General features: G+C 42.5%; 1 protein-coding gene across 2 annotated transcripts in view; it reads left to right on the top strand.

Moving 5' to 3' along the window:
* LOC121551399 (protein FAM222A-like) overlaps window positions 1-7,868 on the top strand; it is a 78,280-nt gene extending 70,412 nt beyond the window's left edge. For both annotated transcript variants that reach the window (XM_041864030.2, XM_041864029.2), the window contains one exon: window positions 5,181-7,868. In XM_041864030.2, coding sequence (XP_041719964.2) covers window positions 5,181-6,694 — 1,514 coding nt within the window. In that variant the 3' untranslated portion in view covers window positions 6,695-7,868. The remainder of the gene's footprint in view (window positions 1-5,180) is intronic.
* The last annotated feature ends 6,563 nt before the right edge of the window (window positions 7,869-14,431 follow it).

Here is a 14,431-nt window from a genome sequence, read left to right as displayed (position 1 = left end):
TTTCACAATACCCTCAAATGACATCATTTCCAAACATTCCAAAGGAGCATGTAGTCATGCGTCTTTTAGTGTTATATCAAGGATATAAAATCTACCCTGACCAAAATATTATTGCAGGTCATTTTATGATGTATTTAGCTGTTGTATAAAGAAAGGTTTAGAAAAACAGGGAAACCTTTGCCTGTCACCTTTTAAATAGCCATGAAATTGCCTGAATGTCGTTTAAATCCAATCTCTGTATCCCTCCCCCCAACACTGACAAATCATGGAGGGCTTTTAGAAAGGGACATTTTCCTACTTTGTCACCTCTACTCTGGGTCGATTAAGCTGTTGCTACCTGAGTAAAGGCCAATAATACTAGTCTGTGTGAATGAACTCAGATGTTGTGGAATTTAATATGGGGGTTGGAATGGCTGCAGGTACTTCAGGTAGCATACCACAACCACCATTTAGTTGTAAGTGACAGATGAGCTTGCTTATGACAGTGGAATTCTGGCATTAGGCAGGATTTCTAGCTAGTGTTACAGCCATAGAAATACATACGTACAGTGGGGAAAAAAAGTATTTAGTCAGCCACCAATTGTGCAACTTCTCCCACTTAAAAAGATGAGAGAGGCCTGTAATTTTCATCATAGGTACACGTCAACTATGACAGACAAAATGAGGAAAAAAAATCCAGAAAATCACATTGTAGGATTTTTAATGAATTTATTTGCAAATTATGGTGGAAAATAAGTATTTGGTCAATAACAAAAGTTTCTCAATACTTTGTTATATACCCTTTGTTGGCAATGACACAGGTCAAACGTTTTCTGTACGTCTTCACAAGGTTTTCACACACTGTTGCTGGTATTTTGGCCCATTCCTCCATGCAGATCTCCTCTAGAGCAGTGATGTTTTGGGGCTGTCGCTGGGCAACACGGACTTTCAACTCCCCTCCAAATATTTTCTATGGGGTTGAGATCTGGAGACTGGCTAGGCCACTCCAGGACCTTGAAATGCTTCTTACGAAGCCACTCCTTCGTTGCCCGGGCGGTGTGTTTGGGATCATTGTCATGCTGAAAGACCCAGCCACGTTTCATCTTCAATGCCCTTGCTGATGGAAGGAGGTTTTCACTCAAAATCTCATGATACATGGCCCCATTCATTCTTTCCTTTACACGGATCAGTCGTCCTGGTCCCTTTGCAGAAAAACAGCCCCAAAGCATGATGTTTCCACCCCCATGCTTCACAGTAGGTATGCTGTTCTTTGGATGCAACTCAGCATTCTTTGTCCTCCAAACACGACGAGTTGAGTTTTTACCAAAAAGTTCTATTTTGGTTTCATCTGACCATATGACATTCTCCCCAATCCTCTTCTGTGCACTCTAGCAAACTTCAGACGGGCCTGGACATGTACTGGCTTAAGCAGTGGGACACGTCTGGCACTGCAGGATTTGAGTCCCTGGCGGCGTAGTGTGTTACTGATGGTAGGCTTTGTTACTTTGGTCCCAGCTCTCTGCAGGTCATTCACTAGGTCCCCCCGTGTGGTTCTGGGATATTTGCTCACCGTTCTTGTGATCATTTTGACCCCACGGGGTGAGATCTTGCGTGGAGCCCCAGATCGAGGGAGATTATCAGTGGTCTTGTATGTCTTCCATTTCCTAATAATTGCTCCCACAGTTGATTTCTTCAAACCAAGCTGCTTACCTATTGCAGATTCAGTCTTCCCAGCCTGGTGCAGGTCTACAATTTTGTTTCTGGTGTCCTTTGACAGCTCTTTGGTCTTGGCCATAGTGGAGTTTGGAGTGTGACTGTTTGAGGTTGTGGACAGGTGTCTTTTATACTGGTAACAAGTTCAAACAGGTGCCATTAATACAGGTAACGAGTGGAGGACAGAGGAGCCTCTTAAAGAAGAAGTTACAGGTCTGTGAGAGCCAGAAATCTTGCTTGTTTGTAGGTGACCAAATACTTATTTTCCACCATAATTTGCAAATAAATTCATTAAAAATCCTACAATGTGATTTTCTGGAAAAAAAATTCTCAATTTGTCTGTCATAGTTGACGTGTACCTATGATGAAAATTCAAGTTCTCTCTCATCTTTTTAAGTGGGAGAACTTGCACAATTGGTGGCTGACTAAATACTTTTTTTCCCCACTGTACATATGACTGTATATTACTATGTGTTCTAATTAATTTAGTGGACCCCTATACTGTAATTACACAAACTCTATATAAGCCATGTGCCAACTTTAATCTAAGCTTTACAATTCAGAGATTTTAAAACTAAACCTTTTGGAGTTACACTTTACTACAGTACCAGTCAAAAGTTTGGACACACCTACTCATTCCAGGGTTTTTCTTTATTTTTACTATTTTCTACATTGTAGTATAATAGTGAAGACATAAAAACTGAAATAACACATATGGAATCATGTAGTAACCCAAAAAGTGTTAAAAGGGTTCTTCAAAGAACCCCTTTTAATGGAAGAACCTTTAGAATAACCTTTTGGCGTACATTTTTGAACTAACCCCCCCCCCCACAAAAAAATACTAAATAATATATTTTCTACTTGAGATTCATCAAATAGTCACCCTTGATGACAGCTCTGCACACTCTTGGCATTCTCTCAACCAGCTTCATGAGGTAGTCACCTGGAATGCACTTCAATTAACAGGTGTGCCTTCTTAAAAGTTAATTTGTGGAATTTCTTTCCTTAATGCGTTTGAGCCAATCAGTTGTGTTGTGTCAAGGTAGGGGGTATACAGAAGATAGCCCTATTTGGTAAAAGACCAAGTCCATATTATGGCAAGAACAGCTCAAATAAGCAAAGAGAAATGACAGTCCGTAATTACTTTAAGACATGAAGGTCAGTCAATATGGAACATTTCAAGAACTTTGAACGTTTCTACAAGTGCAGTCACAAAAACCATCAAGCGCTATGATGAAACTGGCTCTCATGAGGACCGCCACAGGAAAGGAAGACCGACAAAGTTACCTCTGCTGCAGAGGATAAGTTCATTAGAGTTACCAGCCTCAGAAATTGCAGCCCAAATAAATGCTTCACAGAGTTCAAGTAACAGACACATCTCAACATCAACTGTTCAGAGGGGACTGTGTGAATCAGGCCTTCATGGTCGAATTGCTGCAAATAAACCACTACTAAAGGACACCAATAAGAAGAAGAGAAACACGAGCAATGGACATTAGACCGGTGGAAATGTGTCCTTTGGTTGGTTACAACCGCCGTGTCTTTGTGAGACCCGGTGTGGGTGAACGGATGACCTCTGCATGTGTATTTCCCACCGTAAAGCATGGAGGAGAGGGCTATTTATACCAAGAAGGAGAGTGATGGAGTGCTGCATCAGATGACCTGGCCTCCACAATCCCCCGACCTCAACCCAATTGAGATGGTTTGAGATGAGTCGGACCGCAGAGTGAAGGAAAAGCAGCCAACAAGTGCTCAGCATATGTGGGAATTCCTTCAAGACTGTTGGAAAAGCATTCCAGGTGAAGCTGGTTGAGAGAATGACAAGAGTGTACAAAGCTGTCATCAAGGCAAAGGGTGGCTATTTGAAGAATCTCAAATATAAAATATATTTTGATTTGTTTAACACTTTTGGTTACTACATGATTCCATATGTGTTATTTCATAGTTTTGATGTCTTCACTATTATTCTACAATGTAAAAAAATTGTACATCTAAAGAAAAACCCTTGAATGAGTAGGTGTGTCTGAACTTTTGACCGGTAGTGTATCTTCATTCTTTAGTGTTTTGTAACAGTAGGGTTGAAACACATTGTATTAAACGTGACTTGTTATTCTCAGTATTTAGCTCACCCTAAAACCAGGTTAAGAATTCCCTACAGGTGGTTAATTGGGATTTTAGTTCGGGTTTCCATCGCCCCATCTCCATGTAGTCCTGGGTCGAATCATTGAGGAAGGGTAAAACCCAGTAAGTGATACTACTTATAAATCTCAACTGTGCCACTGCAATTAAATATGCTTCTATAACCCCTCCTCCTCCCCCTCATCCCTCCTCATATCCAAGGCTAACCCAATTCGATGCTAAAGAGAGTCTGAATTAATTTCACAAAGCACTGATTTAACAGTGCCTAAGGTGCCAGCCTTCCACAGAATTAGTTTTTTTTTTTAAGATCGATTCGTCGAGGGATATACTTTTACAGGGGGTGAAAATGAGATGGATGGATGGAGGAGGGATGTCATTTCTGGTTTACAAAATGCCTCAGATTTGTATTTTGCCCAGCAGTTTATCTGCTTTTATGTCAGCAGTCAGCACATTTATTAAGGATACTCTTCCTGGGGTCCAGCAACATTAAGGCAGTTATATACAATTTAAAATATGACATGACATTACATTTCATAACACTTTTCACAACACATTAAGTCTGTCCCTCAGGCCGCTACTCTACTATCACATATCTAAAATCTGTGTGTAGAGTGCGTGTCTTATCATGTGTATGTGTGTCTGTGCCTGTGTGTGTCTCTTCACAGTCCTCGCTGTTCCATAAGGTGTATTTTTTAAATCTGATTCTACTGATTGCATCAGTTACCTGATGTGGAATAGAGTTCCATGTAGCCATGGCTCTCTGTAGTACTGTGCCCCTCCAATAGTCTATTCTGAAGAGACCTTTGGTGGCATGTCTTGTGGGGTATGCATGGGTATCCGAGCTGTGTGCTAGTAGTTTAAACAGACACCATTCAGCATGTCAACACTTCTTACAAAAACAAGTAGTGATGAAGTCCATTTCTTCTCCACTTTGAGCCATGAGAGATTTACATGCATATTATTAATGTTAGCTCTCCTTTTACTTTTAAGAGTCAGCCGTGCTGCCCTGTTCTGAGCCAATTGTAATTTTCCAAGGTCCCTCTTTGTTGCACCTGAACACATGACTGAACAGTAGTCCAGGTGCGACAAAACTAGAGCCTGTAGGACCTGCCTTGTTGATAGTGTTGTTAAAAAGGCAGAGCAGTGCTTTATTATGGACAGACTTCTCCCCATCTTTGCTACTGTTGTATCAACATGTTTTGACCATGACAGTTTACAATCCAGGGTTACTCCAAGCATTTTAGTCACCTCAACTTGCTCAATTTCCACATTATTTATTACAAGATTTATTTGAGGTTTAGGGTCTCTTGTGCTCACTCCCATGTGTCTCTTTTCTATTTGTCTTGCAGGTGAGATGGTGGTTCCCATACATTCTCCCCGCTACCCCAGCGTGGCTGAGCTGGATGCCTACGCCCAGAAGACGCAGAGCAGCCCGCTCTCCATCAAGATCTTCCCCACCAATATCAGGGTCCCCCAGCACAAGCACCTTAACCGGACTGTGAACGGCTTTGACACCACAGGTAGCCAGCGCTACAGCCCCTACCCACAACTCCACACCGGAGGCTACACAGGCCTCCTGGCCATTGTCAAGGCCTCTTCCTCCTCCTCTTCCTCCCACTTCGCCCCCACTAAGGGCGTCCTCAAGAACTCGGAAGGCAGGCGGACTAAGCTCTCCCCAGCCCAAATAGCTGTCGCACCGTACCCGCCCCCTAGCAGTAGTACTTTAGCCAATGGCCACTGCCGGATGGTGTACCACACTGGACCCTCGAAGCCCCCCGAGGCCCCTGGGCTCTCCCTCTCGGTGCCCCCTAACGTCACTGTGGCCGGCTCTGTGATCCCTGTGACAGGGGGACGAGGCCTGGCCCAGCTACCCCCCCAGTCCAACCTCCCCTCCATCCAGAGCATCATCTATCAAATCAACCAGCACTGCCAGGCCCAGGCTCTGCAGCAGGTGTGCCAGGGTGCAACCTCCTCCACCGCACCCTCCACCAACCCCAGCCCCTCCAAGCAGTGTGCGGGGGGTGTCATGGGGGTATCCTCCTGCTCCTCGGGAGGCGGCTATGTGGGCGGCATGGCGCCCCAACCTAACCTGGTGTACACAGGGGCGGGGCTACCGCTGGCGGCGCACAGTGGCGAGGCCATGAAGGCCGGGGTGTACTCGGACAGTATGGACTACATCCTGTGGCAGAAACAGCAACAGCAGCAGCAGGCTGTGCTTCGCATGTACAGTGGGGGCAGCGGGGGAGGAGGGGCCATCAGTAAGTCCCCTGAAAGCTGTGGTGCCCCGAGGGGAGCAGGGATCATGGCCCAAGTGTCATCCTCCTCCACCTCCAGACCCTACCACCTGACGGGGGGCGGTGGCAGTGGAGGGGGCGGGGGGTGCCTGGACAAGGTCAGCTCCTCCCCTCTGAACTGCATGGGGATGCATGGCAACTTCTCAGTGGGCCAGTACTTTGCACCGCCCTGGAACAGCGTGCTGGTCACCCCCGACAGTGACTGTTACAACCCACACCAGGAGCTCCTGGGCACCAAAACCCGAGGGCCAGCCACGGGGGGGCACAGGGAGATGGGATACCCCCACCACCATCATCCCCACCATCACCACCACCACCACCATCACCACCACCCCTCCGCCATAGACAGCGGGAGCGGGGGAGGCATGTGCTGCAGCCTGCCCAGTAAGAGCCAGCTGTGCAACACGTCGGTGCTGAGCAGCAGCCTGCAGTCTCTGGAGTACCTGATCAACGACGTCCACCCGCCCTGCATCAAAGAGCAGATGCTGGGCAAAGGCTACGAGACTGTGTCGGTGCCACGGCTGTTGGACCACCAGCACGCACACATCCGCCTCCCGATTTACAGATAGAGCGGGGGGGAACAAGAATTAATGAATGATGCGAAATCTGTATCAAAAGCTTAGGGACAGAGGAGAAGACCTTGATTTCCTGGGGATGTATAGACTGGCACTGCTTGAAGCAGCTCGGGAGCTCCAGGGAGGGAAGCGATGGTGTTAGAGTGGATCTTGTATTGGGTGACGGGCTGGGGGGTTTCTCCCTCCCAGCCCAGAGTGGTTATTAATCAGTCAGGGAGAAAAGGGATTTCAGTGGTTTTGGGTGCCCGGACAGAAGATTTGCCAGATGTTCAATGGTGTGGTTTGCCAACAGGAATTTGGGGCTGATTTTATTTTCATTTGTTCCTTTCTTGTTTTGTTGTTGATGTTGTTGTTTTGAGTTGATTAAACTTTTTGGTGAGAATCATAGCTTGATATGAAGTGCATACAGCCACCTCTGTTGTTCCCCCATCCAAATACAAGCAACGGGGGTGCTATAGTCACAGAGAAGGTCCCAAAGGGCCAAAGTGTAGGGCTGATTTCTAAATTCCTAAAGAAATACATCATACGCACACACATTTTCATACATTTACATGCACACGCTCAAAAACTCATACACACATACACAAACACAGACGTGTACACACAAACGTCACAATGTTGAATGAAAAATATATGACAATATTAGTAATTATTGTTGTTATAATTGATACCATAAATTGCACTGCTTGGAGTTTAAAAACCTTGTTAACTTTGGAGTTTGGAATTGGGTAGTTTGGATATGATATATTTAAGAAACTTGAAAACGTGAACCTATTTTTGTTGTTTTCTATATTTGTAGGTATATTATATGCATAGGCTGCTATGGAGGAAAACTGTCTCATTTTGGGTTGATTGATTTATTTTGTTATTCCACCTCAAGCTGACAGTTTCTGATGTCCTGGTGTAAGGCATAGTCGCTGCTCTGGTTCTGTAACCTAACCAGAGAGCTCTCTTCTCTAAACAACACTGGAATCTACAGTACATCTTGAAAACACTTACTAAAAAGAAAATGTTGCAACAAAAAAAAGATGATTTTTTTTTTCACTATTGAAGATTGTTACTGTATGATTGGGAGATTTTCCACCATGACCTGTGTGTTTTAGTTATACTTCTTTTAATATATTTATTTTAATATACACTACCGGTCAAAAGTTTTAGAACACCTACTCATTCAAGGGTTTTTCTTTATTTTGACTATTTTCTACATTGTAGAATAATAGTGAAGACATCACAACTATGAAATAACACATATGGAATCATGTAGTAACCAAAAAAGTGTTAAACAAATCAAAATATATTATATATTTGAGATTCTTCAAAGTAGCCACCCTTTGCCTTGATGACAGCTTTGCACACTCTTGGCATTCTCTCAACCAGCTTCATAAGGTAAACACCTGGAAAGCATTTAAATTAACGTTTCTTCTTAATGTCGCAAAAACCATCAAGCGCTATGATGAAACTGGCTCTCATGAGGACCGCCAAAGGAATGGAAGACCCAGAGTTACCTCTGCTGCAGAGGATAAGTTCATTAGAGTTACCAGCCTCAGAAATTGCAGCCCAAATAAATGCTTCACAGAGTTCAAGTAACAGACACATCTCAACATCAACTGTTAATAATAATAATATGCCATTTAGCAGACGCTTTTATCCAAAGCGACTTACAGTCATTCAGAGGAGACTGTGAATCAGACCTTCATGGTCGAATTGCTGCAAAGAAACTACTAAAGGACACCAATAATAAGAAGAGACTTGCTTGGGCCAAGAAACACAAGCAATGGACATTAGACCGGTGGAAATATGTCCTTTGGTCTGGAGTCCAAAGTTGAGATTTTTGGTTCCAACCACCGTGTCTTTGTGAGACGTGGTGTGGGTGAACGGATGATCTTTGCATGTGTAGTTCCCACCGTAAAGCATGGAGGAGGAGGTGTTATGGTGTGGGGGTGCTTTGCTGGTGACACTGTCTGTAATTTATTTAGAATTCAAGGCACACTTAACCAGCATGGCTACCACAGCATTCTGCAGCGATACGCCATCCCATCTGGTTTGGGCATAGTGGGACTATCATTTGTTTTTCAACAGGACAATGACCCAACACACCTCCAGGCTGTGTAAGGCCTATTTTACCAAGAAGGAGAGTGATGGAGTGCTGCATCAGATGACCTGACCTCCACAATCCCCTGACCTCAACCCAATTGAGATGGTTTGGGATGAGTTGGACCGCAGAGTGAAGGAAAAGCAGCCAACAAGTGCTCAGCATATGTGGGAACTCCTTCAAGAGTGTTGGAAAAGCATTCCAGGTGAAGCTGGTTGAGAGAATGCCAAGAGTCTGCAAAGCTGTCATCAAGGCAAAGGGTGGCTATTTGAAGAATCTCATATAAAATATATTTTGATTTGTTTAACACTTTTTTGTTTACTACATGATTCCATATGTGTTATTTCATAGTTTTGATGTCTTCACTATTATTCTACAATGTAGAAAATAGTCAAAATAAAGAAAAACCCTTTAATGAGTAGGTGTTCTAAAACCTTTGACCGGTAGTGTATTCCTTTTAATCCCCAGATTTGTGTTCCCTAGACTTGCCCATCCCCCCCAAACAAAGAAACCCCAGTTTAGGAATCTGAAAATGAGGCTGAATCAGCTTTTAACTATGGGAGGCGTTTAACTTCAATCCGTTATAGTGCTATTCCTGTCATGCCTCCCTTTTATAAGTATGGTAGAAGTGGGATATCCCTTTCACTTTTGGGCACTATCATATAGGAGGATTGAGATATGGGACCAAAGGGGAGTCTTGATGTGCCCCATACCCCGAAAACAACAAAGTGAAACAATCATGCCCTGTCCTCTCAGGTGATGTGAGATGAGACAAGGTACACTGCTTTTTCCTGGTCCATTTCAGCCCATGGTTGAGATGCGTTAAGCCCAAGTCATTCATTGACTTTAGGATTCAGAACATTGAAATATTTATTATGACTGTGAGTTTCCCTTGAATGTACTGCACTTAAATTACTGAAATGTCTAATGCCTTGGCTTGAGGGACTCAAGTGAAAATATTTAAAAAATAATAATAATAATTGATCAGTGCAGCGGTCCTAAATTAGCATTTCCTTGGTCAGTCAAATTTCACTGGTAAATTGAATTTATTAACTGGAGAGAGAGCTGAGGCTTTGCCACATGGAAATGCTGGCAACAGTGGAGATTTATGAAGTGCAATTATAATGACTGTATTAACATCTTTCTCTGAGCTTACACCAAAAAATGTAAACTACAGTTGTGAATACATTCCCAATGTACCACGTGCCCGATACTTTTCTGTTTTGAGGTGTAAAATAAATCTCATTTAAGGATATATTCAGAAGCCACATCTTGGCTGTGAGGTCTGTCATTATTAATTTTTTAAATGTTCCTCAAAAAAATTGTCGGAGAAAAAGATTGACTCAAGTCAAATATCCATGATTCTGGAGAGGATCGTATTTTTGGCAAGTCTCTTCATGGTGTGTGTATAGATCTGAGGTTTGTGTGTGGAATGTGTGTTAAAGATGAACTGAAACAATTTAGGAAACAAGGGTCCTTTTAATAACCTCATACGATCACCAACCATGTCCCAAATGCTTCATAAATGATTTTGTGATCACTATGGAACCTCTTCCACCAAACTAACCTTTATATAATGGATTTATCATCTTTTCAATTTGCCACAATGTGTTCAAATAGCCATATCCATACCATTGTTTATATAGGCCTACCACTGAAAGAAAGTAGTTATCGACCTACAGTCTTTCTATACCAGGATTTGAAGATATTCCAACTCTATATCCTTAGCTTTAGTAGAGCCACAAAAAGTAGATTACTAACGAGAAAACTGAAACTGTGACTTTCATTGTTTTGCATCTCAATGCATCAGCAAACGTGATTTGCATTTCCCCCTCAAGATAACCCCCTTTACCATGAGCCTTAAAGTGGCAATCAGCGGTTGAAACATTACCAAAGCTTTTTCCCCACCACTATTTCTGTAAAAAGCAGGGTGATGGGGCTGGAGAAATGTAACTAATCTCAAATTTAAAGACAGAGCTATGGTTGCAAATTATAGTTTTAACCATGTTTTTAGGCTGTACAGTATTTGTTTAAGTTTACTTTGTTTACAAACATTAGCGTAAAACAAGCTTATATTTTGGGTTCTGATGGGGTATGACAGTTAACTAAGCTCATGAGGCATTTATAAGTTATACAGTGCTGTGAAAAAGTATTTGCCCCTTTCTAGTTGTCTGCTTTGGCATATGTTTGATACTGAATGTTATCAGATATTCATCCAAAACCTAATATTAGATAAAGGGACCCTGAGTGAACAATCAACACAACAATTAATTACTTATTTCATTTATTTCATAAACAAAGTTATGCAACACCCAATACCCCTGTGTGAAAAGTAATTGCCCCCTTACACTCAATAACTGGTTGTGCCACCTTTAGCTGCAATGACTCCAACCAAACGCTTCCTGTAGTTGTTGATCAGTCTCTCACATCGCTGTGGAGGAATTTTGGCCCACTCTTCCATGCAGAATTGCTTTAACTCAGCGACATTCGTGGGTTTTCAAGCATGAACTGCTCATTTCAGGTCCGGCCACAACATCTGGACATTGACTAGGCCATTCCATAACTTCAAATGTGTTGCTTTTTAGCAATTTTCATTTAGAGTTGATTGTGTGTTTTGGATCATTGTCTTGCTGCATGACCCAACTGCGCTTCAGCTTCAGCTCACAGACGGATGGCCTAACATTCTCCTGTAGAATTATCTGATACAGAGCAGAATTCATGGTTTCTTCTGTTAAGGCAAGTCGTCCAGGTCCTGAGGCAGCAAAGCATCCCCAAACCATCACACTACCACCACCATGCTTGACCGTTGGTATAACGTTCTTACTGTGTAATGAATGCAGTGTTTGGTTTTCGCTAGGCATAATGGGACCCATGTCATCCATAGAAGGAACCATGAAATCTGCTCTGTATCAGATAATTCTACAGGAGAATGTCAGGCCATCCGTCTGTGAGCTGAAGCGCAGTTGGGTCATGCAGCAAGACAATGATCCAAAGCACACATGAAAATGGCTAAAAAGCAACAAATTTGATGTTTTGGAATGGCCTAGTCAAAGTCCAGAACCAATCCCAATTGAGATGTTCTGGCAGGACTTGAAATGAGCAGTTCATGCTTTAAATCCCACAAAGGTTGCTGAGTTAAAGCAGTTCTGTACGGAATAGTGGGCCACAATTCCTCCACAGCGATGTGAGAGACTGATCAACAACTACAGGAAGCATTTGGTTGCAGTCATTGCAGTTATTGAGTGTAAGGGGGCAATTACTTTTTCACACAGGCGAATTGGGTTGTTTAACTTTGTTAATTAAATAAATAAAATAAGTATCATTTTTCTTTGTTATTTGTAAACTCAGGTTCCCTTTATCTAATATTAGGTTTTGGTTGAAGATCTGATAACATTCGTTATCAAAAATATGCAAAAATAGAGAATCGGAAAGGGGGCGAATACTTTTTCACGGCACTGTATTCTTCAAGAATCAATGGGTACATATCATTAATTTATAAGTCCAAAAATGTATGTAGCAATGCTGATTGCCCCTTTAAATGAATACGGTAATAGTGTTTGTGGAAATCCTTGGAAGGCTGACAAAGCAAAGCTCTTAGACCAAGGAGTATCTAGACTTGCACTAATACAGTAAGTAAGCATCCTTAACATTCCACAGTGAAATATTTTCACGTTGTTTCAACAGCTTAACATCCTGCCACATGTTTCTGGCATCGTTTTATTCAGTCTTGTTGAAATATTTTGACAGATTTACAGAAGATGTATCTGATCCCAAATCCCCTTCCCTTTGGCTTCTGCACCCAAGCATTAAACCATGTCACATGATGTTGGAGGAGGGCTATAGTGAGACTACAGGCAGTGTGTGGAGCAGTTGGTGTCAGCGTTTTCCCACAAGGAGAGGTTATTGGTATTGTGCCTCCCATCTAATGGGAGTATTGGATAACACCAGGCCGACTGACAGTGGGAGGGACGTGCATTTGCCCACAGGATTGTAATGCAAAATACCCTGTTTTACAGAGAGCAGGGGGGTTATCTTTAGGGACAGAAGAATCAAAACTCTTAATAAATATTTTATTATATCCCTTATTAATTCCTGATGTTTCCCATCACATATTTTGTCTATTCGTTTTTTTTAGATAATGACAAAATACATTAGAATTTATTCAGATTTTTTCATCATTGGACAATTGAAGGGATATAGCTATGTTAGAAACAGGTCTGAACTGTGAGCTCACCCCCTCCGATGTCACTGTGGCAGACACTTAAGTTAACCACACAAGTCCCTGGGCACTTGGCATTGTGACGGATTGTCTTTCTTCTTTTGGTTGTGTCTGTCAGATCGTTGTCACCACAAAAGGAACGTCTCAGAGCAACCTTCCAGACGGTCATCTCTTCCGACCTGGCCTGTCATCTTCTCTCTGTCACTTTTGGGAGGTTGTGTTTTAACAGTGGATGTGCAGGACTTTAGTACTCAGCTCTGTTCTTCTTTCCTGTCTGTACTCCACACAGACCTATATTGAGGCTTATATTATATCCAAATATAAAGCCCTGCACATCATTATGGACACTATCCTCTCAAACTCTAGTCCAGTAGACAGGTGATTTATTTAATGTCCATTTGCAATTCTCTGCTTTTTCAGAGTTGTCATTATGAGAGGATAGAGGATGATACTGTGGTTTAGAGGTAAAGAGCGACTGCCCTTATAAAGCCCTTGAAAATGGCCTATGTGGCATCGATATGAGTCAGAAACCTTTATTCTAGTGTCATAATTAAGTACAAAGTGTAAATAAGATAATTTTGGTCATAAAGAGATTTGCAAGATGATAGGAAAAAATATTATGTCACGGAATAAAGGGTACCGTAACAGTTTTCCGTGGGTTGGGTTTATTTTTTATCCTGCCCACATGCCAACAGCTGGCAGCACCCAAGTAGTCGTCAATTCTGAGCGCTGCACGCGACCCTATCATAATGCCCATGGTTTGCATGAGATTTGGTTTGACATTAGATATCCCTATGGGGCTAGTTAGGGTCCATCAGTAAATTAAACAATGTACATGGGACAATATCTTAAAAGGTCAATAGCTCCAAAAATATATAAAAAAATAAGTCAAACCGGCCACGGTCGCACACCAGCCGGCTGAAGCTAATTGGCTAAATGATTCGGCTAAGTCTTCCCACCTGTGAACACACACAAGAGACACCCACATCAAACCACACCCCGAAACCAACTCATGTTTTAATTCAGTAATGGCCGCTAGCATTTCTTAATGAACCAAATCTAAAACTGGGCCAAATCTTTAAACATTCCAAAAGAAAGTCTCTTTAATTTATCGTTCCATTGATAAAAATAGGGAACATTTCCCTTGGTCAATGAAAGTGATTATTTTATATTGTTAGGATACAGTAATACTATTACCATGCATCCCTCATGATGCTTCATGGGGTGGGATAGGGGGTTTTATTCCCACACAGCCTCCAAACCGTCTGTCCCAAGGGGGGTTACTGTTGGTGGACTATACCTCTGTTGCACTGGCCTCTTACTAGGATTTCTAGGCTCCTTTGTGATGGATGCTCAGCCCATATTAGGATAATGGAATTACATTTTCAATAAAACTTGTGACCGCCCGTCCATCCGTGCA

Source organism: Coregonus clupeaformis, chromosome 18 (assembly GCF_020615455.1).
Source record: "Coregonus clupeaformis isolate EN_2021a chromosome 18, ASM2061545v1, whole genome shotgun sequence".
Taxonomy (NCBI): Eukaryota; Metazoa; Chordata; class Actinopteri; order Salmoniformes; family Salmonidae; genus Coregonus; species Coregonus clupeaformis.
Note: the sequence above shows the minus strand (reverse complement) of the source record. Positions and strands in the feature narration are given on the sequence as shown.